The sequence below is a fragment of the Manacus candei genome, unplaced genomic scaffold, assembly GCF_025592945.1.
Source record: "Manacus candei isolate 608988 ecotype Guabito, Panama unplaced genomic scaffold, ASM2559294v1 h1tg000115l, whole genome shotgun sequence".
Classification (NCBI taxonomy): domain Eukaryota; kingdom Metazoa; phylum Chordata; class Aves; order Passeriformes; family Pipridae; genus Manacus; species Manacus candei.
Window position 1 is genome coordinate 286,731 of NW_026138163.1, and position 21,685 is coordinate 308,415.

A 21,685-nucleotide genomic window follows, 5' to 3' on the forward strand; every position below is an offset into this window, starting at 1 on the left:
TGGGCAACCCCTGCCAGGCTCCTGAGGGAGGGGCGAGGCAGAACCCAAGTGCAGAACCTGCCAGGAAAGTGTCTTGTGGTGGCCTGAGTGGCAGAGGCAGCTGCCAGAGGCAAGGGGACAATGGCCTGGGTGCCTTTGGGCCTTGCAGCCCTGCCAGAGCCCTTGGCCATCTCTCCTGCAGGCTGTCCTGCCCTGGCCCTGCTGCTGCTCTGGCCTTGCAGGCTGCACACACCCCTCCTGCTTTTCCACCCCCTCCCAGCAGCATTTCTAGACCCTCCCTGATGTCTCTGCACCAGCTCTGGCTGTTGCCATGTGCACTTGGCCTTCTGAACTTGGATCCTGAGCCCGTGTGCCACAGGACATCCCTGCCAGAGCCCAGGCCCTTCTCCTGGGGGTCACTGCAGAGCTGAGCAGATCCAGGTCACCTCCCATTCCTCTGCCAACCCCCTGGACCTGCTCTGGGCCCTCCAGGTCCTTGTCCTGCTCCCAAGGGCTGTGGGGGTGCTGAATGGTCAGGGCTTGGGGTTTAGAGCTCAGGGTGGGGATTAGGGAGAACTTTGGGAGGTTTGTTGTTCTGCTGGCAGTGTCTGGTTCATAATTAGGGGAAGAGATTTTTAGGCTGGGTTAGGATTAAAGCTTGGCTTTTCATACTGGTAATACAGGTTTGGGATTGGGGTGGGCATTGGAGGACAAATAAGAGTCTGGAGTTCTGGGTTTGGGCTTTTTCTGGCTTGGAATTAGAGCAGTGGTGTCCCAGTTAGAACAACTGGGACCGATTCATCACTGGATAGGTATAGCCCAAACCTGTGTATTCTATGGCCCTCCATGCCATTTCCCAGAAACTCTTGTCAAGGGGGGGGGGAGGGCCTGCCTGTGGGGGGATGTTCCTGTCCTCATACCCTTTTATGGAATTCCCTGCTCTGAGCATCCTCATACCCTTTTATGGAATTCCCCACTCTGAGGGAAGGATTGACCATTCCTTTTATGGAATTCCCCACTCTGAGGGAAGGATTGACCATTCCTTTTATGGAATTCCCCGCTCTGAGGGAAGGATTGACCATTCCTGCCTGAACTGGAGAATATATAAACCTGGAGTTTCAGAACATTTCTACCACTCGTGGGATCCAGAGGAGAGGAAGACTGCAGCTCATCGCTCTCAACCAGACTGAGACCACCACCCTCAACTGGACTGCAATCACCACTTTTGACCAGACTGCAACAGCTCTCCCACCAGCAGGTTTTTTCCCTTCTCCCTTTACTTTGGACTCAAGGGGGGGGTGGGGGGACAGGAACACAGTGGGCTGTACTGGGGGCACTGGGCTGTACTGGGAGGGCACTGGGGGGGGGCACAGGTGTCCCAGGACAAGGTGGTCAAGCTCCAGGAGAGATTTGGGGAGCAGTGAGGAAGTACTGGTCTGAACTGGTCTGTCCTGGTCTGTGTTGGTTTGTACCCCCAATCCCAAAAGCCCCTCCCCAGCTCCCCCAAGACCCTCCCGGACCCCAAAGCCTCCCAGGCCCCCCCAGGACCCTGACATGGTCCTGCTGCCCCTTGAGCATCTGCAGCTCCTGCAGAACCAGGGACCTGTGTGAGGAAGAGTGTGTCAGCAGGAGCAGGGAAGGGATTGTTGGGCTGGAGTGAGCGCTGGTGAGGCCACCCCTGGAGTGCTGTGTCCAGCTCTGGGCCCCTGAGTTGAGGAAGGCCCTGGAGGGGCTGGAGCAGGTACAGAGAAGAGCAGCGAGGCTGGGGAAGGGAGTGGAGCACAAGTGGTGTGAGGAGAGGCTGAGGGAGCTGGGGGTGTTGAGGCTGGAGAAGAGGAGGCTCAGGGGAGACCTCCTGACTGTCTGCAAGTCCCTGCCAGGAGGTTGGAGCCAGGTGAGGGTGGGGCTGTTCTGCCAGGAAGCAGCAGTAGGACAAGAGGGCTGGGTCTGGAGCTGTGCCAGGGGAGGTTTAGGTTGGATATTGGGAAGCAATTTTGTACAGAGAGAAGTGAAAAGAGCGGGTGGGTCACCCCCAAAGGGAGCTGGGGGGAGCAGGGGTTTGGGGGGCTGATGGGAAAGGGGTGGGAGGGGGGGCTGAGGGGAGTGGGGAGAGCGGGAGCGGGGTTGCCGTGGGGGTGCCTCGGTGTCCCCATGCCTTGATCCCTGGAGAGTGAGGGAGGCTGGAGATAGGGAGGAGCTTCGAGAGCCCTGAGAGCCTGGAGAGGGGGGCACGGAGAAGGGGAAGCCTGGAGAGTGGGGACCCCTGGGATCCCCTAGGACAACAAAATGGAGAACCTGGAGAGGGGGAATTTCTGGGAATGCAGCATCCCGAAGGTGAGAATCAGAGGAGAAGGGACCCTTGAGACCCCCAACACTCCCAGCATCTCTAGGTAGAACCCCCAGCATCCCAGACAGGGGAGACTCTCTGAACCCTAGAGGGGGGAAACTAGAGAAGGGGAAATCTTAGGAGAATTTTTTTGGGCTAATCTTCATATTTTGGAGTATTTTTTAGGTGAATCTCAACTTTTTTCAGTTTGGGGGGGCAGGAGTCTTCTCACTATTTCTTATAGGCTTTTGCCTGATCTCGATGATTTGGGGTTTTCTGGGCTGAGTCTTGATGGTTTGGAGGTTTTTATGGTGACAGGATGCCCGGTGAGTTCTAGAGATGGACTTGGGTAGGAGGAACCCCCAAGCCAACGCGCTCAGCCCTTGTTTCCCCCCATCAGGATTTGTCCTTCCCAAAGCTTGGGCGGATGGAGGAGGAGGCTGCGAGGAAGAGGAAGATGCCTTGGGCCCCCCAGGCAGGTGAGGAGGAAGTCAGTGTCCCTTTGGGCGGGTGTTGTGCTGGCTCTGTCAGCCCAGCATGGCCCCGGCTGCAGGACAACCCCGCTGGCGCCGCCGTCCTGCCGGGGCCGGAGTTGGGGGGATGTCCTTGGCCTTCCCTGTGGGCCGGAGGCAAATCCCCTGCCTGTCCTTCTTGCTTCCTGCCCCAGGCCCCGAGCTGAGGAGGGAGAGCCCGGAGGACAAATCCCCCCGTGAGACCCTGGTGGGAGAGGCCGTTTTGAAGGGCTCCCCGGCGCAGGAAGGCAGCGGGGAGGAAAAGGGCCGGAGATCCCCCCGCAGGAGGGGCTCCAAAGCCAGCCCAGGGTGCTCTGAGGAGGAAAGAGCCAGCCTGTGCCAGGAAGGCGGCCGGAGGTTGAGGGGGAGCTCAGACCTGGTGGTCCCTGAGCAGCCTCCCAGCAGGGAGAAGCCCTTCCTGTGCTTGGAATGTGGGAAGAGCTTTAGGTGGAGCACCAGCCTCCTTACCCACCAGCACATCCACACTGGGGAACGTCCTTACAGGTGTGGGGAATGTGGGAAGAGCTTCAGTGACAGCTCCACCCTTCGCAAGCACCAACTCATCCACACTGGGGAACGGCTTTACACGTGTGGGGAATGTGGGAAGAGGTTTCAGACCAGCGGGAATCTCGTCAGGCATGAGCGGACGCACACGGATGAGAGGCCCTTCCGCTGCGCCGACTGCGGGAAGGGCTTCAAGCACAACTCCACCCTCATCACCCATCGGCGCATCCACACCGGGGAGAGGCCCTACAAGTGTGGGGAGTGTGGGAAGAGCTTCACCCAGAGCTCTACCTTGACCAAACACCAACGGACCCACCAGTAAGAGAAGCCCCACCAGTGCCCCGACTGCAGGAAGAGCTTCAGCCGCTGCTTCCACCCCGAATGAAGCCCCTGATGTTGAGGCAACCCCTGGAGTCCAGTGACTGTCAGTCCATCCCTTTTGACCACAAAGGACCAGTCCCCTTTCCCAGGGGCAGGTTCTGACAACAGAACCCTTCTTGGGGGGTGTGTGGAGATTCCTGTCTTGGCTGGGGCCCCCCCAGGGTCACTGCTGGAGGTTGAGAGCAGAGATCTCCCCACCAGCGTTGGTCTAGGGGAGTTCCATCCCTCTCTAATTAAGAATTTCTCGTTTTGTGCCAGCTTGAGTAGAATTGCTTCAACAATTGCTTTAGTGTAGAGCACTGTCCTATCTTATCCTGTACTCCTGTTAGTTTTAGTGTATATATTGTGCACTAAGTAATTCTGATGAAGATCTTTTGTCTGATCATTTGTATCCCTAAATAAATTCCTTTTTATCAATAGATCTGATTTGCCATCAATAAAACCTAGGGGACCAAAGTGATTCAGTCACACTTCTGTAATTCCTCTAAACTGAAACTGTTGGCATGATCCAAGGTTGAGATTGGATCCAGCAGCCCCCAGCACCCCACAGTAAGTTGGGAGCTCAGAGGGGCCACTCCCCTTTCCCAGCCCTCCTGTGCCCAAAGGCTCCCATGGGACCGTTTATCCCACCACACTACCCCTGCTCTTTTACCCTTCTCCCTGTTCCTCCCACTTTTTCATAGTCCACTCAATCCCCAGCCCCAATTAGGATCACTCTGGGGGTCCCAATCCCCATTTTTCCCTCCTCTCTCACCCCTTCCACATCATCTCCCCACTCCCCAGCCCTCTCATGCTCAGTTTGGGGGTCCCACCCTCCTCTTTCCCCACTCTCCTGACCTTTCCCACTTATTTCCCATCATTCTCAATGGTCCCCCCCTCCACTTTTGGGGGGTCTCACTCCCCTCCCACTCAGTTTGGGGTCCCACTACCCCTTTATCCCCTATAACCCCCCCTTTTCCCACCGACCTCCCCCTTACCACCCCCAGCTCACCTAAGAGCTCTTCGCCCAAAGCAGCTGGGGGGGCTCCCAGCACCACCAGTGCTCAGAGAAGTCCCCCCAGAAAAGGGGTTGGGTGGGATCCTGGGTGGGCTTTGAGTGTGTTTGGGGGTCCTCGGGGATCTCTAAGAAGGTTTTGAGGGGTTCCCAGCACCTTTTGGGATGAGCTGGGTGCCTACTGAGGGGCAGGTACACTCCCAAAGCCCCCCCAGAGTGGGTTTACACGGGGGGAGACAGGGGAGTCCCTATTCCCGATCCATCCCGAAGCCAGTTCTGCCCCCCCCAAACTCGGCTCCACCCCTCGTTATCCACCCCCCCTCCCCCACTGCCCCCCAATAACCGGGACTGGGGAGAACTGGGAAGCTTTCCTGGGATCAGGAGTGGCAGCAGGGGAGGGGGGGACACACGACCCCCCAAAATCCTCACAGGGACAGGAGGGGTCCAGGCTGGGCCCGAGGCCCCGGGGAGGGGCTGCGGCCGCCGCCGGCTCAGGAGCTCTGTGGGGAGAGAAAAGGGGGTGACAGCGGGGTGGGGGGTCCCCGGGGGGGCACAGACGCTCTGGGGGGACACACGACCCCCTGGGACCCCCCTCACCTTCTGGCGCAGGTAGAAGCCGAGCCCCAGCGCCAGGGAGACGAAGGCCAAGAGGAAGCCCCCGGCCCCTCCTTGGCAGCAATTGCTCAGGCTGATGGAGCCCGGCAGGGCCGGGGCCGCCGGCGGTGTCCGATCCCGGCAGGAAGCGGGGAGGGCCCGGCAGGGTCTGAGAGAAATAAATCAAGGCAGAGCTCTCTCTTTCTTTTACCCCCTGGGCAGTGACCATCAAAAGGCGTCCCTGCTTCACAGCAGAAGCTGCACACACTTCAACAAAGTCTGTGGAAGAATCTGCTCTAGGAAAGTTGGCCCTGGGCTTTTATGCTTATCCAGTGATGGATCACCACTCACATATTCCCAGGCCAGTGAGCAGCTGATCTGTCAAACTCTGCTTCCAAAAGCAGGATGTGTGTTGGAAGGTTGGGGAACCAGGCTGGGTTTGGCACAATTCAACACTAAACCAACCCCTTGGCACCAGCAGTAACTCCCCACAGAGAGTTTGCAGTGCTTGCATTCTCCCATCAGATTCTTTTCCAGGTAGAACATCCTGCTACAAGGGGTCTGTTACTACCCACCCCAGAAAGGGGGGGGTAACCCAGGTTCTTATTAATAAATCCCTTGGGCTGGATTAGAGTGAAATGATACCGAATAATTGGTGTTTGAAAACATATAAGTAGGGTTTATTTTAGAACAATTTTGTTTCAAAGGTAAACAGGTATGTTGCCATTTTGGGTGTTATCATCTCTATCTCTCATCTACAGCAATATGGCAGAAAGAGAACCATTTAGGGAAAATGCATAAGGAAAAGAAAGAAAGACAGGATAAGGGTAAGGGAGAGTAAAGGAAAGCAAAGCTGAGAGTGGAAAGATGTCTATAGTCACCGCCCACGGGCTCCAGAGATGGAATTTGGGAGTTGCAGCTCCAATGTCTACCAGTTGAAGTGGTGGCCTTGATCCATTGGAAGTGGGGGAGGGAAACCCCCACACTCCAAGAAGTTATGAGTTATTATATCCATGGATGGTGTCACAGGTCATGCCACAAACCCCCAACATCTCCTGGGCCTGCGCAGAGTTCCTGTGAGGGGCCTGGGAAAAGGGTTTTTCCTGCCTTTCAGGATTGGCAGAGGGGGGATGGGCTTTGATGGGCCATCAGAGGTCTAATGCAAAAGTCCTGCAGCTGTATTTTATGCCACCCTTTAGCATAGTAGTTTACACAGACCTGACCTTATTACCCCATTTGATATCAAACTTTCTAAATTCCTTTAGCCTGTTTAGACTTCTTTGCAAGGTAGAATTGTAGAAAAACACCTCTATTGAACAACATCACACCCTAGGCCTGGACAACAAGATCCCACAAGAGACAAAGCAACCTTCAAGCCCAGAACTTTGGAGGTGCTCCAAGGACTGTACATGCTGTGAAGAAGATAAAGATGAGGAAGAAGGGGTCCCAAAGCCTCTAAACCCAATTCTCCAAGGGGCGTGTCGGGGGCAGAACTGGGCAGAACTGGGGGGTGGAGAGTTCTGGCATTGGACAGACCATCTTCTAAAACTGTAGAACCATTGCCTGGGAGGGCGCGTCGTGTGTGTTCCCCTGGGCCTGTGGGCCTGATTAAAGGACCTGCTCTTTTGAGCTGATCTTAGACACTGAATTGACCTGGAGTTTTATCTCTTGAGCTTACAGGATTAACTAACTAGGTGGCTTTTGCTAAATGCACATCCCAAGGTTTGAAGGTCCCACTGCCCATTGCTTTCAAGGTGGTTTTGAACAGTCCACTCTACCATTCAGCTTTCCCAGAGGCTGGTGCCTGACAGGGAATATGATCCATCCACTCCACGCCGAGCTCTCTGGTCCAGGTGTGCACAAGGTTGTTTTGGAAAAGAGTCCTGCTGTCCAACTCCAGTGTTTCTGGAGGGCCGTGTCTCCACAGGACTTGCTTTTCCAGGCCCAGGATGGTGTTCTGGGCAGTGCTGGGAGGCACAGGGTGTGTCTCCTGCCATCCAGGGGTTGTGTCCCCCATTGTCAGCACGTAGAGCTTGCCTTGGTGGGTTTGGGGAGTGTGCTGGGATCAATCTGCCAGGCCTGCCCACATCTCTATTTCAACCATCATCCCCCACCCCACAGGGGCTTTACCCTCTTGGCCTCTTTGATGGCAGCACATTTGTGAGGAGCAGTCAATCACTTCATACTAGAGAAGTCCATTCCCCTTTCATCCAGGCAGGTTCTTCTGACACAGCCCTTCTTGGGGTAGATGTGTGGAGATTCCTGCCTTGGGTGGGGACGCCCTCCAAGGACACTCCTCAAGGCTGAGCAAAAGAAATCTCCTCATGACCGTTGGTCTGGGTGAGTTACATCAGATCTCTACTTAATAATTATTTCTTTTGGCTAGCTTTCATAGAATTGTTTCAATAATTGCTTCAGTATAGTGCACTATCCTATCTTATTCTGTACTACTAGTAATTATACTATTAAGATCTTTTGTCTGATCATTAGTAAGAATAAATGATTCATTTTATAGAAATATTCTCATTTTGCTAGTCATTAAAACCTGTGGGACAAAAGTGGTTCAATCCCACTTCTGTAATTCCTTACATTTAATTTGTTAACAAAATCTGAGGCAAAGATTGGATCCTTTATTCCCTGAGGCTCCACAGTGCAACAACGACTCCTTGATTCCAAGAGGTTGCACTGTTTCCCAGCGTTGTTGGGCTCCAAAAAGCCCTGCAGTGTGACAATGGCCCAATGAGTCTGTCATTTTCCCCACTGTCACAATGGACCCTCGATTCCATGAGGTTCCACAGTGTCACAATGGACCCTTGATTCTATGAAGTTCCCCAGTGCCACAATGTTCACTTTGACTCCAGAAGGCCTTGCAGAATCAGAATGGCCCCTGGATTCTGTGAGGTTCCCCAGTGTCACAATGGACCCTTGATTCCATGAGATTCCATAGTGTCCCATTGGTTCCCTTTGGTTCCAAAAGATTCTGTGATGTCACACTGGCCTCTCGATTCCCTGATGTTCCACAAAGTCCTGGGGTCCTTTTGATTCCATGAGGTTCCGCAGTGTCCCATGTTCCCTTTGGTTCCAGGAGGCCCCAGTGGATTCCAATGGCCCCTGGATTCCAGGAGATTCCACAGTGTCCTGGGGCTCCCTTGTCTCCCTCAGTTTTGGCAGTGTCCCAGGGTCCCTTTGTTCCCTGGAGGTTCCTTTGTTTCCATCAGGCCCTGCCACGTTCCAGACTCCCTTTGGTTCCATGAGGTGCTGCAGGGGAACAATGTCCCCTTGATTCCATGAGGTTCTGCCATGTCCCAGGGTTCCTTTGGTTCCATGGGATTCCACAGGGCCAAAACTCCCTGGTTCTTAACCTTCCAACATTTGTGGGCCCATTCTATCCCTGCCTGGGATGGAGCCCCATTGTGTTTCTGCAGGAATGGATCCATGGCCATCCTGCCACTGCACCAATTGAATGCTGCACAAATGTCACTGCAGGCCCGACCCTGGATGCAGGAACAGTCTGGGAACTCCAGGCCTGCTCCCATTCAGCAGAGCCAGTCGGGGTCCCAAAGAGCACAAGTGATTGACTGCAACCCCTGCAGGTCTCTGGCATTGCTGGGGACAAATGCATGAACTGCCAGGAGCTCTGCAGAGCCCTGACAGTGCCACTGCAATCCCAAGCTGCATTGCCCGGGGCAACCCTCAGCACAGCCAAGGCCACAACCCTTCCTGAAAGGTGTCCCTTCTGGGCAGGGCCAGGGGGACAAACCCCTCCATCTGTCCCTGCACATGTTGTGTGAATTCTCATGCCCCACTTAGGGACAAAGTCAGGCTCCATTGGGTGTTTAACTTTGCATTTGCTTCACTCTTTTGTGCTTCCAACACACACACACAAACCAGTCTGGGCAGAGTCTGGCCCCCCAAAGAACACAAGACCTGACTATTTGTGGCTCCTGCTGCAGTGGCTGCAACTTGGGCCACAATCTGTGCCAGGAGCAGAGAGGTCCCCGGACAGAGAAACTTCTTGGCAGTGGAGTTACTAGGAAAACAGTACAGACTGTGGGGATCAGTGTCAGGGCATGGCCTAGGAAGTGTCCTGACCAGCCTCCTGTTTACCATGACCAGCTTTTTCATTCCCTTTTCCTTCTGTTTTCTCATGTTTGTTCCTCCAAATCCCTCTGTGATCCCACCCTCTCCTTTCCTTTGGTTTTTTCCTAGACATCCCATGACAAGTCTTCCTCAGTCCCCAAATGTTCTTTCTTGTTGCCCATCATAAGTCTCAGACCCTGAGCACAAAAATCCCACCCACATTTTGAGGTCATCCTGGGAGGCTCTGCCATTGACCCACCTGTGAAGCCTTCACACAGATATTTTGGAAGTGTCTTTCAATTATGTTTTTTTACTTTTTGGGCTTAGAAGGGTTTCTCCAAAAACATGGCAATTCATGTCCTAGATATGGAAATTCTTTGGAGAAGGAGTTTGGGACTGAAAGAATTCCAGAATGGTTTGGGTTGGAAGGGAGATAAAAGGTCATCTTGTCCAAGATGCTCGACATGGACAGTGACATCTTCCACTAGTTCAGGTTACTCACAGTCCCTGACCTTGGACAAATCCAAGGATGGGACATCCAGTTTTCTAGAAACTTGCTACAGTTCTTGCCACACTCATTGTTAAATATTTCTTCCTATTATAAATATAAGACTCCAGTCTTTCAGTTCAAAGACATTGTCATGTGTTCTACCACTACAGACCTTGGTAAAATGTATCACTGTGATTTCCTTAGACTATGAGCACCATGTGTTCATCTGAAAACACCTGAGGAATGAGGCAGGGATAGCATCTGCCTTCCCAGGGGCTGAGGGTCAGGGCTTGACCCTTTGGATTAAGGAAACAAGTCAAGGTTTATTCAGCATCAGAGCCACCTTTCCCTTGCTTGTCCATCCTTGTCATCACTGTCTGCAGTTTTCTGCTCTAACTGGAATCTGGGGACACTTTCACAGTCATGTCCCTCAGTGGGACCCATTAACAGTACAACAAACTTCAGTATTTCAATCTCATTTTGACTCCTTGAGAACTTGTTTGAACTTCCTCTCAGGGACTGAGTCTCATGTAAACAACACCAATCCCCCTGAGGGTCCTGAAATGCCTGGGGCTGTTGCTGTGCTGCTGAGCTGGGCCGGGCTCCTGGCACACAGGGAGCTCCTGGCAACCCAGAAGAGCTTCAAAGAGACAGCTCTGCTGGTGAGCAGCTCCTCTGCACAGCCCAGCAGGGCTGAGGGCACTGCCTGCAGCACCCAGGGCACAAAAGCAAGGCAGAGAGAGGTTACACACAGCCTGGGCTGGGAGGGAAGTCGAGAGGAAGATCCACTGGAGGACGAATCTTTCCAGGCTCCCACACGGTAAGTCAGCATGAAGGGTAGTGTGTCTGCAGTTGGTGCAAAGATCTCCTAATGCTGGCACATCCCACTCCCTGCTGCACCATCCCAGGCACATCCCAGCAGGGTTCCCTTCTCCCAGGGATGGATGAGGGGTTGTGAAGCCGGGCTGTGCCACCCAGGCTGCCCCAAGCTGTCCTGCAGAGCAGGGTCCTGCAGCCCAGGGCTGTGCCAGGGCAGGAGCTCTGCCACTGCCAGGGGAAGCTCTCAGCCAGGCTGGGGAGCTCCCTCAGGGCTGGGCAGAGGCTGGGGGTAGAAAGAGCAAAGCCTGGCAGGGCAGGGCAGGTTTCTTCTGCTATCCAGTGAGAGTTTCATGGGTCAGGGCTGCTCACAGAACCAGAGCACCCCAGGATATTTTCCAGGGTGATATTTTCCTTCAAGGGCAAGGTCCAAGGAGGGATTTCTCTCAAGCTCTTAAGACACATGCCTGGTGGTTTGAGTTCCAGAGGGAACTCTGAGGAGCTGCCCAGGGCTGAGAACAACTTGCTGGCACTGTTGGTGTCTGGGAGGTGGCCCAGTTGGCTCAGGGTGACGCTGCCCTGAGTGCCCAGTGGGCTCTGCTCTGGCCTCTCCCAGCTGGACCCTCCCTGTGCATTTCCTTGGTTCTCAGCTTGCCCCTGGTCCTGAGGTTGTTCCCTCCTTCTCTCAGTCAGACTCACTGGGAGGGGAGTTCAAGCTACACAGTCCAACACTGATCCTGGGATTCCCCTATGGCAGGGGTGTCCCTGGGAATGAGACATTCCCATTGTCCTCTGCCCTGTGGGGTGTGGGCAGTGAAGTCTGTGGGCCTGGGTAAGGAGCTCTTTTTCCTTCAATCAGACCCCATCATTAGGACACTTGGCTCTTTTCTGAGGTGTCCTTCCAAGCTGGGAGCTGCCCTGGAGAATGCAAATCATCCTCCCAGCACAGCTGTGTTCTCTGAAAGCCCCAGTGGAGAGGGGCAGAGATGCTGTGCCCATGCCAGGAGATGCTGTTTGGTTGGAGAGATGAGCCACGGGTGTCCTTGGCTCCAAGTGGGGTGCTGAGCCCTTGAGACAGGTTGAGACCTTGAATAGTGTGGGATGGATCCCTCTGCTCTCAACAGTGTCTGGTGGCTTTTCAGACCAAAATGGGAATGGCAGAGGGTCTGCTCCTCATGGAAGATGTAGTGAGCCTGAAGCAGGGCTCCAACCATAGAGCTGAAGGAGAGACTCCTGGAAGAGGAAAACCAATGGAGTTGTGAGAGGGATGTTGGAAAACAGCTTTGATTTTTCTCAGAATGTTCACTGTTATTTCCTATTTGAACAGTGTCACATGTTTAGAGGCAGCAAATGTCCAACAGCAGTTCCATGGCCCAGTTCCTCCTCCTGGCATTTGCAGACAGGCGAGAGCTGCAGCTCCTGCACTTCTGGTTCTTCCTGGCCATCTCCCTGGCTGCCCTCCTGGCCAATGGCCTCATCCTCAGCGCCGTAGCCTGTGACCACCACCTGCACACCCCCATGGGCTTCTTCCTGCTCAACCTCTCCCTCACAGACCTGGGCTGCATCTGCACCACTGTCCCCAAAGCCATGCACAATTCCCTCCAGAACACCACAACCATCTCCTACAAAGGATGTGCTGCACAGCTCTTTTTCTTTTATTTCTTCATGTCAGCAGAGTTTTCCCTCCTCACCATCATGTGCTACGACCGCTACGTTGCCATCTGCAAACCCCTGCACTACGGGACCCTCCTGGGCAGCAGAGCTTGTGCCCACATGGCAGCAGCTGCCTGGGCCACTGCCTTTCTCTATTCTCTGCTGCACACAGCCAATACATTTTCCCTGCCCCTGTGCCAGGGCAATGCCCTGGGCCAGTTCTTCTGTGAACTCCCACACATCCTCAAGCTCTCCTGCTCACACTCAGGCTACCTCAGGGAAATTGGGCTCATGGTGGTTAGTGCCTGTTTAGGATTTGGTTGTTTCATTTTCATTGTTTTCTCCTATGTGCAGATCTTCAGGGCTGTGCTGAGGATCCCCTCTCAGCAGGGACAGCACAAAGCCTTTTCCACATGCCTCCCTCACCTGGCTGTGGTCTCCCTGTTTGCCAGCACTGGCATATTTGCCCACCTGAAACCTCCCTCCATCTCCTCCCCATCCCTGAATCTGATTGTATCAGTTCTGTACTCGGTGGTGCCTCCAGCACTGAACCCCCTCATCTACAGCCTGAGGAACCAGGAGCTCAAGGATGCCCTGAGAAAAATGATGACTGGATGCTTTTCTGGAGCAATAAAGTGCCGGGTTTCTGCTATGTAGCATTCAGAATGGGACTCCTTAATGGCCCAGCCTTCCTGCTCAGGTTTCTGTGGAGGTCACTGTGTTCTTCTTTCAATAATTTTCTGTGCAATTAAATATTATTATTGATCTGCCCTCTAAATTAGTGTCCACCTTTTGATTATGACACTGAGACTGTATACATGATGAATTGTTCTCTCTGAGTCTTTAAACAAAATAAAGGACCCTACAGTGCCTTCTTTGTCCAAGACCCTTCTTCTTAGATGTTCCTAAAGGACAGCACACTGCAGGACAGGGTGTGTTTGCAAACGGGAAGGGGACATTTATCCCAGCCCAGCAGCACTGCCAGGGAGCAGCAGGGCTTGGTCTTTGCAGAGCTGCTCTCTTGCCACTTCCACACTGTCCTCCTGAGCCCCTTTCTCGCTGTAAGACCTGAGTGCTCTCTGAGCACAGTCCTGTGGGTTGGAAACCCTTGGAGCACAGGCAGGGACAGGCCCTGGGAACTTGTGAAGCAGAGTTGGGCTCCCTTACAGCATCTCCAAGGTGCTGTGACATCTTCTGAGGACCAGGCATCTACTGGGTCACTTCTGCTGTGACCTGGCTCCAGGGCTGGAACTCTCCTGCAGTGTCACCATGACACTCCTGCTCTCTGCTTTCCAGGTTCCATTTTCAGATCCAGTCTTCCCCTCCTGTTCACAGGGACATCCTTGGAGTGCTTCAGAGCTGCCATCCTGGGGCAGCTCCTGCCCAGCGTGGGCAGGCACAAGGTCTCTCCAGCTGCTCCTCTCCCCTCCCCAGTGCCACTGTTTTCTGCAGCCTCCTCATCCTTGCCCAGCACAGCCCTCCTGGCACAGTTGGACACAGCCCTTGTTCTACCCCCTCCTCAGGCACCTGCCCAACCCCCTCAGCTCCAGCCTGAGGGCCAGAAACCTTCAGGGCAGGGAGGCACCAGGGAAAATGCTGAGAAAACCTTTCAGCTGCACTCAAATCCAATTGGATGGGTTGACCTCTAGGAAGAAATCCCTTCTAATTGTCCAGAACCACCAGGACAACCTTTGTTGTGTCCTGGGCACTCCTCTGGAACTGTGGGATATTGAAAAGGTTTTGGTGTCAGGGCTATTGAGAAGGCTGGGCAGTGTCACTGGGAGACCTCTCCCAAACCCTTGGAAAAGCCAGAGCCATCCCAGAGCTTCCTGGGGCCTTGGCAAAGGCAGACATGGAACCAGTCTGCAAACAGGGCAGCAAGGAGGGTTGGCAGAGTTCCAGACTGCTCAGGCTCAGCAGAGAAGGGGATAGGGCAAGTCCTCCTGCAGCCATTGCCAGGCATGGGAAGGATAAGGGAGGGATTGCAGAACCCCTGTGGGAGGGAATAGAAGGGGATGTTTTGTGCCCAGACTTTATCAAGGCCCTTGACATGGTCTCCTGTGGTCTCCTTATGGACAAATTGGTGAGAGCTGGACTGAAGAAGTGGAAGATGTGGTGGGTGGGAAGTTGGCTGAATGAAGAGTGTCAAATAAAATCCATGGTACAAAGTCCTCTTGGTAGCAACTTCTGAATGAAATCCCTCAGTGACCAGCCCTTGACCACCAATGCAGAAGATCTCTCTATATAATGGGACAAAATGGATTTTTGAGTCCTTTGTGGATGATGCCAAATTTCAGGGAGCCCTTGAGCAACCTGTCCTGGTTTAAAGACACATATTGGGGCGGGAACTGCAATAAAATGAATTCACTCCTCTTTTATTCCCCACCAGTACAAGGAGACAAAATATAAGGAGCTATAAGTGAGAAAATAAGAGTTTACTGACAAGAAATATAGCAGCAAACCCAGCAATACCAACAAAACAGTTCAAAGTTACAACAGAGAGAGAATTGCCTCCTCTCTCCCCCCTGACCCAACTCCCTTTTGTAAACAGATAAAACCAGGGATCAACACGTGCCTCCCTTCCCCCTTTTCTTCCTAAATGAACAAAGAACAAAAATTAAACCAAGGGAAAGAGGGAGCAAAGCAAGATGTGGGAAACTCTCTGGTCTGAGATCAGTTGTGCTGCCCAAGAACACGCTGACTCCAGAGGTGTCCAAGCGGGGCAGAGCCGGTGACTCCGGTCCGTGCGGCGGCGGGGGGGAGGCAGCGGCTCTGCTTGATTCCATGGAGTTCTGGGCAGGCACAGTGGGCCCTTGGTTCCAGGAGGTTCTGAGATGTCTCAGGGTTCCTTTTGTTCCAAAGAGACCCCACATGTCACAGTGGTCCTTGGTTCCATGAGATTCCACAGTGTCCCTGCATTCCTTTGGTTCCATGAGGCCCTGCAGTGTCACGGTGCCACTTGATTCCGTGACATTACAAAGAATCAGAATGGCCCCTTGATTTAAGGCCAACTGCACATGGGGCTGCCTTGGGGGAAGTGTGGGCACCCAGACAAGGGAGTTGCCACCCCCCTGGACTCATCTCTGGTGTCACCACATCTGGACTGGTCTGTCTGTCTGTGAGGTTCCCCATTCTGGAGGAATGAGGAAGAACTGGAGAGGGTCTAGAGGAGACCTGACAGGATGGAGCTTTTCTCCACATTGGAAATAGAATGAAATCTCCACAAAGAGTAGCACTGAAGGTTCAGACAAGGTGAGGAAAATGAAATATCACTCAGTGGGAACCCTTGTCATGCAAGAGGTCACCCAGAGGGAGTCAGGATCAGCCCATGGCTTTGTGTTCCAGGGAACAGCCAGAGTTGGTGCAGAGACATCAGGGAGGGTCTAGAAATGCTGCTGGGAGGGGGTGGGAAAGCAGGAGGGGTGTGTGCAGCCTGCAAGGCCAGAGCAGCAGCAGGGCCAGGGCAGGACAGCCTGCAGGAGAGATGGCCAAGGGCTCTGGCAGGGCTGCAAGGCCCAAAGGCACCCAGGCCTTTGTCCCCTTGCCTCTGGTAGCTGCCTCTGCCACTCAGGCCACCACAAGACACTTGCCTGGCAGGTTCTGCACTTGGTTTCTGCCTCGCCCCTCCCTCAGGAGCCTGGCAGGGGTTGCCCAGTTTTGGGCCTTTGTTGTTCCTCCCCCTGCCATCCCAGTGCCCCCCAAACAGCCCTGAGCCAGCCGGGAGGGACAGGATCTGCTGGGCCAGGGCCTGGGGCTCAGGCCTTGGCCTTTGTGCTCCACAAAACCAAGGCAGGCTTTGCTCAGCATTGCAGGGGCCTGCCCAGAGCCTTTGTCTGCCTGCACTCCTGGCCTCCAAGGAGCTGCTCCAAGGAGTCCCTGGGGAGGCTTTGGCAGTGCCTGCCCTCAGTGGGGCCCAGCAATGCTTCAAGGCACTTGCAGTTTGGCTTCTGACTTCTTCAGCAGCTGCTTCAATCTTCTCTCAGTCCCTCAGGATCATGGGCTGGGCTGCAAACACACTGTGGGGCTCATTAAAATGCAGAAATCCCTCAGGATCTCTTTGTCTTCCTTTAATTGTCTTCAAGGCAATTTCAAAACAAGTCTTCATCGTTTCTATTTTTTTTTTAATTCAATGATGGGTAATTTTGTAGTTCAGAGGAGAGGTGATAGAGGTGTTCTCCAAGTGATCTTGATGCTGAATGTCTCCTCAGGAGATCCAGACTGACTCTGTATGATCATTCTTGCTCCTCACCCCCCAATCTTACCAGTTCTGACATGATCCATTTTGGACTGACAGTTGATGCAGCTCCAAACACACTGTGGGACCCATTAAAACATTGAAAAACAAATTAATTTTCTTTCTTTAATTGTCTTCAAGTCTTCAAGACATCAACAACTAATTAGAATTGTTTTGTAGTTTAGTTAAGGAGGAATATTTTAAAGTGAAAGTCACAAAAAATACATATTTTTTGATGAAAGGGAATGATTTACACAGAGCCTTGGGATGCAAGAGGGTCAGGGCACAAAGGATTTGGATCCAAAGATAAGGGGGCAAAAGACATTAGTAGTATTTAATTTTTGGACAATTTAACAGTTTTCAAGTGATTCAATATAATTTGCTAAAATTTCCACAGTGGCTGAATTATAGATTCACAAGAACAACATTCACCCCACAGTCAATTCACACCCACACCCAGGCAGAGATGTGTGGACACATCAAGAGCTGAGTGCGCAAAGGTCCCTCTCCCAAATTCTCCTTCTTGTCAGGGAAACACTCCCCCAAATCCCTTTGTGTTTGCCAACAGACAAGGGTCACAGCTGGAGGAGTGTTTGTGGAGGGGGATCAGAATTGTCCTGGGCATCAGGGAGGGTCTTTGGAGTGTTGCAAACTGGAGGGTTCCCGAGCTGGGAGAGGCTGCCAGAGGTGTCCCACTGAGAGGGAGGTGCTGGGGAGCTGCCAGGGCCTCCCTCAGCCCCGCTGGGTGTGGGCTCCCAAGGGGACTGGCTTTAGTGATCTGCTGAATTTCCATCCTGGTGTCAGGAATGACTGGAGTTTCCAAACTATTTGGGAACTGGATCCAAACTGTTCCATTTGGGTTACAGGTCAGGTAGGGAATGTTCCAAGATTTTCAGGGGATGACTGATTATCCTGTGTTCCCCAGCTCTTACACCCATCCCAGTCAGCTGGATGGTTTATTGACAATGTGTCCCGAGGGGCGGCACCTCCGATGCCATAGAAACCCCTCCCCTGGATTAGGAAACCTTTGGAATTCAGGAGCTGTTCCAGTGGAGCATGAAAATGAACAGCAATTTTCCCAAAGCCCAGCCCCAAGCAGAACAAAGCCAGGCCCCATCAGTGTCAGAGCAAAGGTCCCCCATGGCTGTGTCCCTGTGGCCGCTGAGGCGGCAGCGCAGGCCCGAGGCGGTGCCGGGTCCCGGTGCAGCCGGGGCAGAGCGGCGGCTGCGCGAGCGGCAACCCCGGCGGTGAGTGCGGCAGCCCCGTGGGAGCGGCGGCTCCGGGCACAGACGCCGGCGGCAGCCGCTGTGGCTCCTGGAACCCAGTGGCCATTGGGACACTGCAGGGCCTGCTGGAATCCAGGGGCCGCTGGGACACTGGGGAGCCTCTTGGAGCCAAGGGAACCCTGGGATATTCTGGAACATCCTGGAATCAAGGAGCCATTGTGACACTGCAGGGCCTCATGGAACCAAAGGAATCCTGGAGAGATAGTGGAAACTCATGAAATCATCAGGGCCATTGTGACACTCCAGAACCTCATGATACCAGGGGTCCATTGTGACACTGTGGGGGCTCGAGGAACCAAAGGAACCCTGAGAGGTTTTGGAACCTCATGGAATCAAGGGGCCATTTCTGGCAGGATGCTCTGCTCTGACAATACCTAAACAATGGTCAGAGGATGCAAACAATGCACACTCTCTGTGGTGAGTTACTGCTGGTGCCAAGGTGCTGTTTTTAATGTTGAATTATGCTAAACCCAAAATGCTTCATGAAACTTCAAACACACATCCTGCTTTCTGAAGCAGAATTTGACAGATAAGCTGCTCCCTGTCCTGCAAATATGTCTGGCAGTCAAACCCTTGATAACTATAAAAGCCCCATCCAACTTTCCTGTGGCAGATTCCTCCGCAGACTTCCTTGAAATGTGTGGAGCTTCTGCCATGAAGCAGGGACAACTTTTCATGGTCACTGCCCAGGGGTTAAGTGAAAGAGAGAGAACTACCCCCTGTTGTTTTGGGGTGAGTTACCTCAATATCTGCTTCAGGATTGTTCTTTTTGCTGGCTTTGATCGAATTGCTTTAATAGAATGACTTTGATAGACTACAATGTCCTATCTTACACTATACTACTAGGAGTTTTTGGCTTTTATAATTTGAAGTAAATAATTCTCTTTAAGGTTAGTCACCTGGTCACTGTCTGATCAATTGTCAGTTCATTTGTCATAATAAATCATTGTTTTTATAGGAATATTCCTGATTTGCCATCACTAAAAACTGCAGGACAAAGTGATTGAATCACACCTCTAGAATTCCTTCAATTGAAACCAAAATCTGGGCCTGAGATTGGATCCAGCCACAGCCAGGCTCCTCTCTGAGAAGGAATTTAGAAAGCAGGGGGGTCCTTTCTGCCCCTCGTAGCTCAACGAGACGGCTTCTGCCATCAACTTTGTCTAAACCTTCCACCCCCCCAGCCCCAAGCCGTGACACATGGGCATGTCTTGTCCATGCAGTGCAAACATGGACTCCTGATCTGGTCATTTGCTGTCCCTCCTTGGAGGGAAGAACAAGCCCAATGGCCTGGGGTGAGAGGCCAGTGCTGGGAGCGGCGCTGGCTGTGCCAGGGCACTGCTGGGTGCCCCCCCACTGAGCACTCCCCCCCTTGTGCTGGTCACTGCTGTTTTCCTCTGCAGGGCGTTGTGTTGGGCACATCCTGGAGAGCAAAGTGGAAAGCAGATGGAAGCTTTGAGGCCCTGGCCTGAGGAGATGCCCCTGCAGGATGGCAGTGCTGCTGCAGAGGTCAGCTCTGTGCCAGCAGTGCCCGTGGCTGTCCCTGCCTGCAGTCCCTGGACAGTCCTGCAGCAGGACTGGCACCCACTGCCAGAGCACTGAGGCCTCCAACAACACAGGGCTCTGCAGGACAGTGTGGAAGGGAAGGGAGAGGAGGCCATGGAGGAGCAGGGCTGCTGCTCCCTGGCAGTGCTGCTCTGCTGGGACTCTTTTCTGGCCCAGCTCTGCACAGAGGCACCGACCCTGCAGCTGCAGAGAAGTCAGAGAGGAAAGATGTCAGGCAAACAAGTCAATGCAGAGTTCTTTATTTGGTTTAAGCACACAGTGATTACAGTTCCTGATTTGTACAGCCTCTGGGCCAGGTTAGAAAGACAAAGACTGAATTGAAAATGGTGTTTACATATGTATAAATATATATATATACTTTTATCTATATATATATCTTTATATATATATTTATATACATAAAGATTTTTTGGTGTGAACAAATTCTCAGAAAAATAGTGCCCCTAACAGGAGCAAAAAATAGAAAAGATATGGTGGGCCTTTAATGAAGTCTTTAAAAGAATTGGCCTTTAATGAGATGGATAACATACAGAAGAAGGAGAGTTTATTGCTTCTGAAAAACACCCACTTATCAGTTTCCTCAGGGCATCCTTGAGCTCCTGGTTCCTCAGGCTGTAGATGAGGGGGTTCAGTGATGGAGGAACCACGGAGTACAGAACTGCCACCACAAGGTCCAGGGATGGGGAGGAGATGGAGGGGGCCTTCATGTAGGCAAATGTACCAGTGCTGACAAACAGGGAGACCACAGCCAGGTGAGGGAGGCACGTGGAAAAGGCTTTGTGCCGTCCCTGCTGAGAGGGGATCCTCAGCACAGCCCTGAAGATCTGCACATAGGAGAAAACAATGAAAATGAAACACCCAAAACAAAAAGTAGCACTAACCCCAATAAGCCCCAGTTCCCTGACGTTGGAGTGTGAGCAGGAGAGCTTGAGGATGTGTGGGATTTCACAGAAGAACTGGCCCAGGGAATTGCCCTGGCACAGGGGCAGGGAAAATGTACTGACTGTGTGCAGCAGAGAATAGAGAAACCCAGTGGTCCAGGCAGCTGCTGCCATGTGGGCACAAGCTCTGCTGCCCAGGAGGGTCCCGTAGTGCAGGGGTTTGCAGATGGCAACGTAGCGGTCGTAGCACATGATGGTGAGGAGGGAAAACTCTGTTCCAAGAAAGAAGACAAGCAGAAAGAGCTGTGCAGCACATCCCATGTAAGAGATGGTTGTGGTGTCCCAGAGGGAATTGTGCATGGCTTTGGGGACAGTGGTGCAGATGCAGCCCAGGTCTGTGAGGGAGAGGTTGAGCAGGAAGAAGCCCATGGGGGTGTGCAGGTGGTGGTCCCAGGCTACGGCGCTGAGGATGAGGCCGTTGGCCAGGAGGGCAGCCAGGGAGATGGCCAGGAAGAGCCAGAAGTGCAGGAGCTGCAGCTCCCGCCTGTCTGCGAATGCCAGGAGGAGGAACTGGGTGAGGGAGCTGCTGTTGGACATTTGCTGCCTCTGGACATGGGGACCTGTTCAAGGAGGAAATAACAGTGACAAGTTAGGGTAGAACTTTCTAAGAAAAATCAAAGCTGCTTTCCAACACCCCTCTCACTGCTCCATTGGTTTTCTTTTTCTAGGAGTCTCTCCTTCAGCTCCAGGGCTGGAGCCCTGGTTGGGGCTCACTACATCTTTCGTGAGGAGCAGACCCTCTGCCCACTGGCTGTGAGGGGTCAACCCTGCTCTGCACCGGTGGGGTCATGGGCATGGTGGGCACAGGGACCCCTCCTGGTTTTCAGCTGTGTCAGATGAAAGTGCTCCCACTGCAAAATGACTTGTCAGCATCTGCACTCCCAGTTTCTGGGAAAAAACAGGACAGCAGGAGGCAGTGTCACAGGTTTATTTTGTTTTTTTTGGTTTTTTTTTTTTTTTTCAGACTCCCCTCGTCTCTCACAAGGACTGTTCCTGGATATCAGAACCCCTCAGCAGTTCTGATGCACTCGGGGAGAACAGAGAGGGTCCTCCCAGCCAGCAGGATTGTCTGGGGCTTGTGCAGAGAGAGGGGAGCTGCTCTGTCCCTCTCTCTTGTTCCCATATGCCCTGGCTTTGCTCCTTTCTGAGATGGAGATTGATCCCACTCCCATTTTGTTCTGAAAAGCCACCAGACACTGTTGAGAGCAGAGGGATCCATCCCACACCCCTCAATGTATCAGCCTGTCTCAAGGGCTCAGCACCCCACTTGTAGCCAAGGACACCCGTGGCTCATCTCCCCAACCCAACAGCATCTCCTGGCACAGGCAC

The 21,685-nt window shown here is 53.1% G+C and overlaps 1 protein-coding gene across 1 annotated transcript in view; it reads left to right on the top strand.

Moving 5' to 3' along the window:
• The first annotated feature begins 865 nt into the window (after positions 1-865).
• LOC127461900 (zinc finger protein 160-like) overlaps positions 866-21,685 on the top strand; it is a 205,553-nt gene continuing 184,733 nt past the window's right edge. The window contains exons 1-3 of the mRNA XM_051770102.1: positions 866-1,237; positions 2,706-2,784; positions 2,973-3,639. Of these exons, the coding sequence (XP_051626062.1) occupies positions 2,733-2,784; positions 2,973-3,639 (719 nt within the window). The 5' untranslated portion in view covers positions 866-1,237; positions 2,706-2,732. The remainder of the gene's footprint in view (positions 1,238-2,705; positions 2,785-2,972; positions 3,640-21,685) is intronic.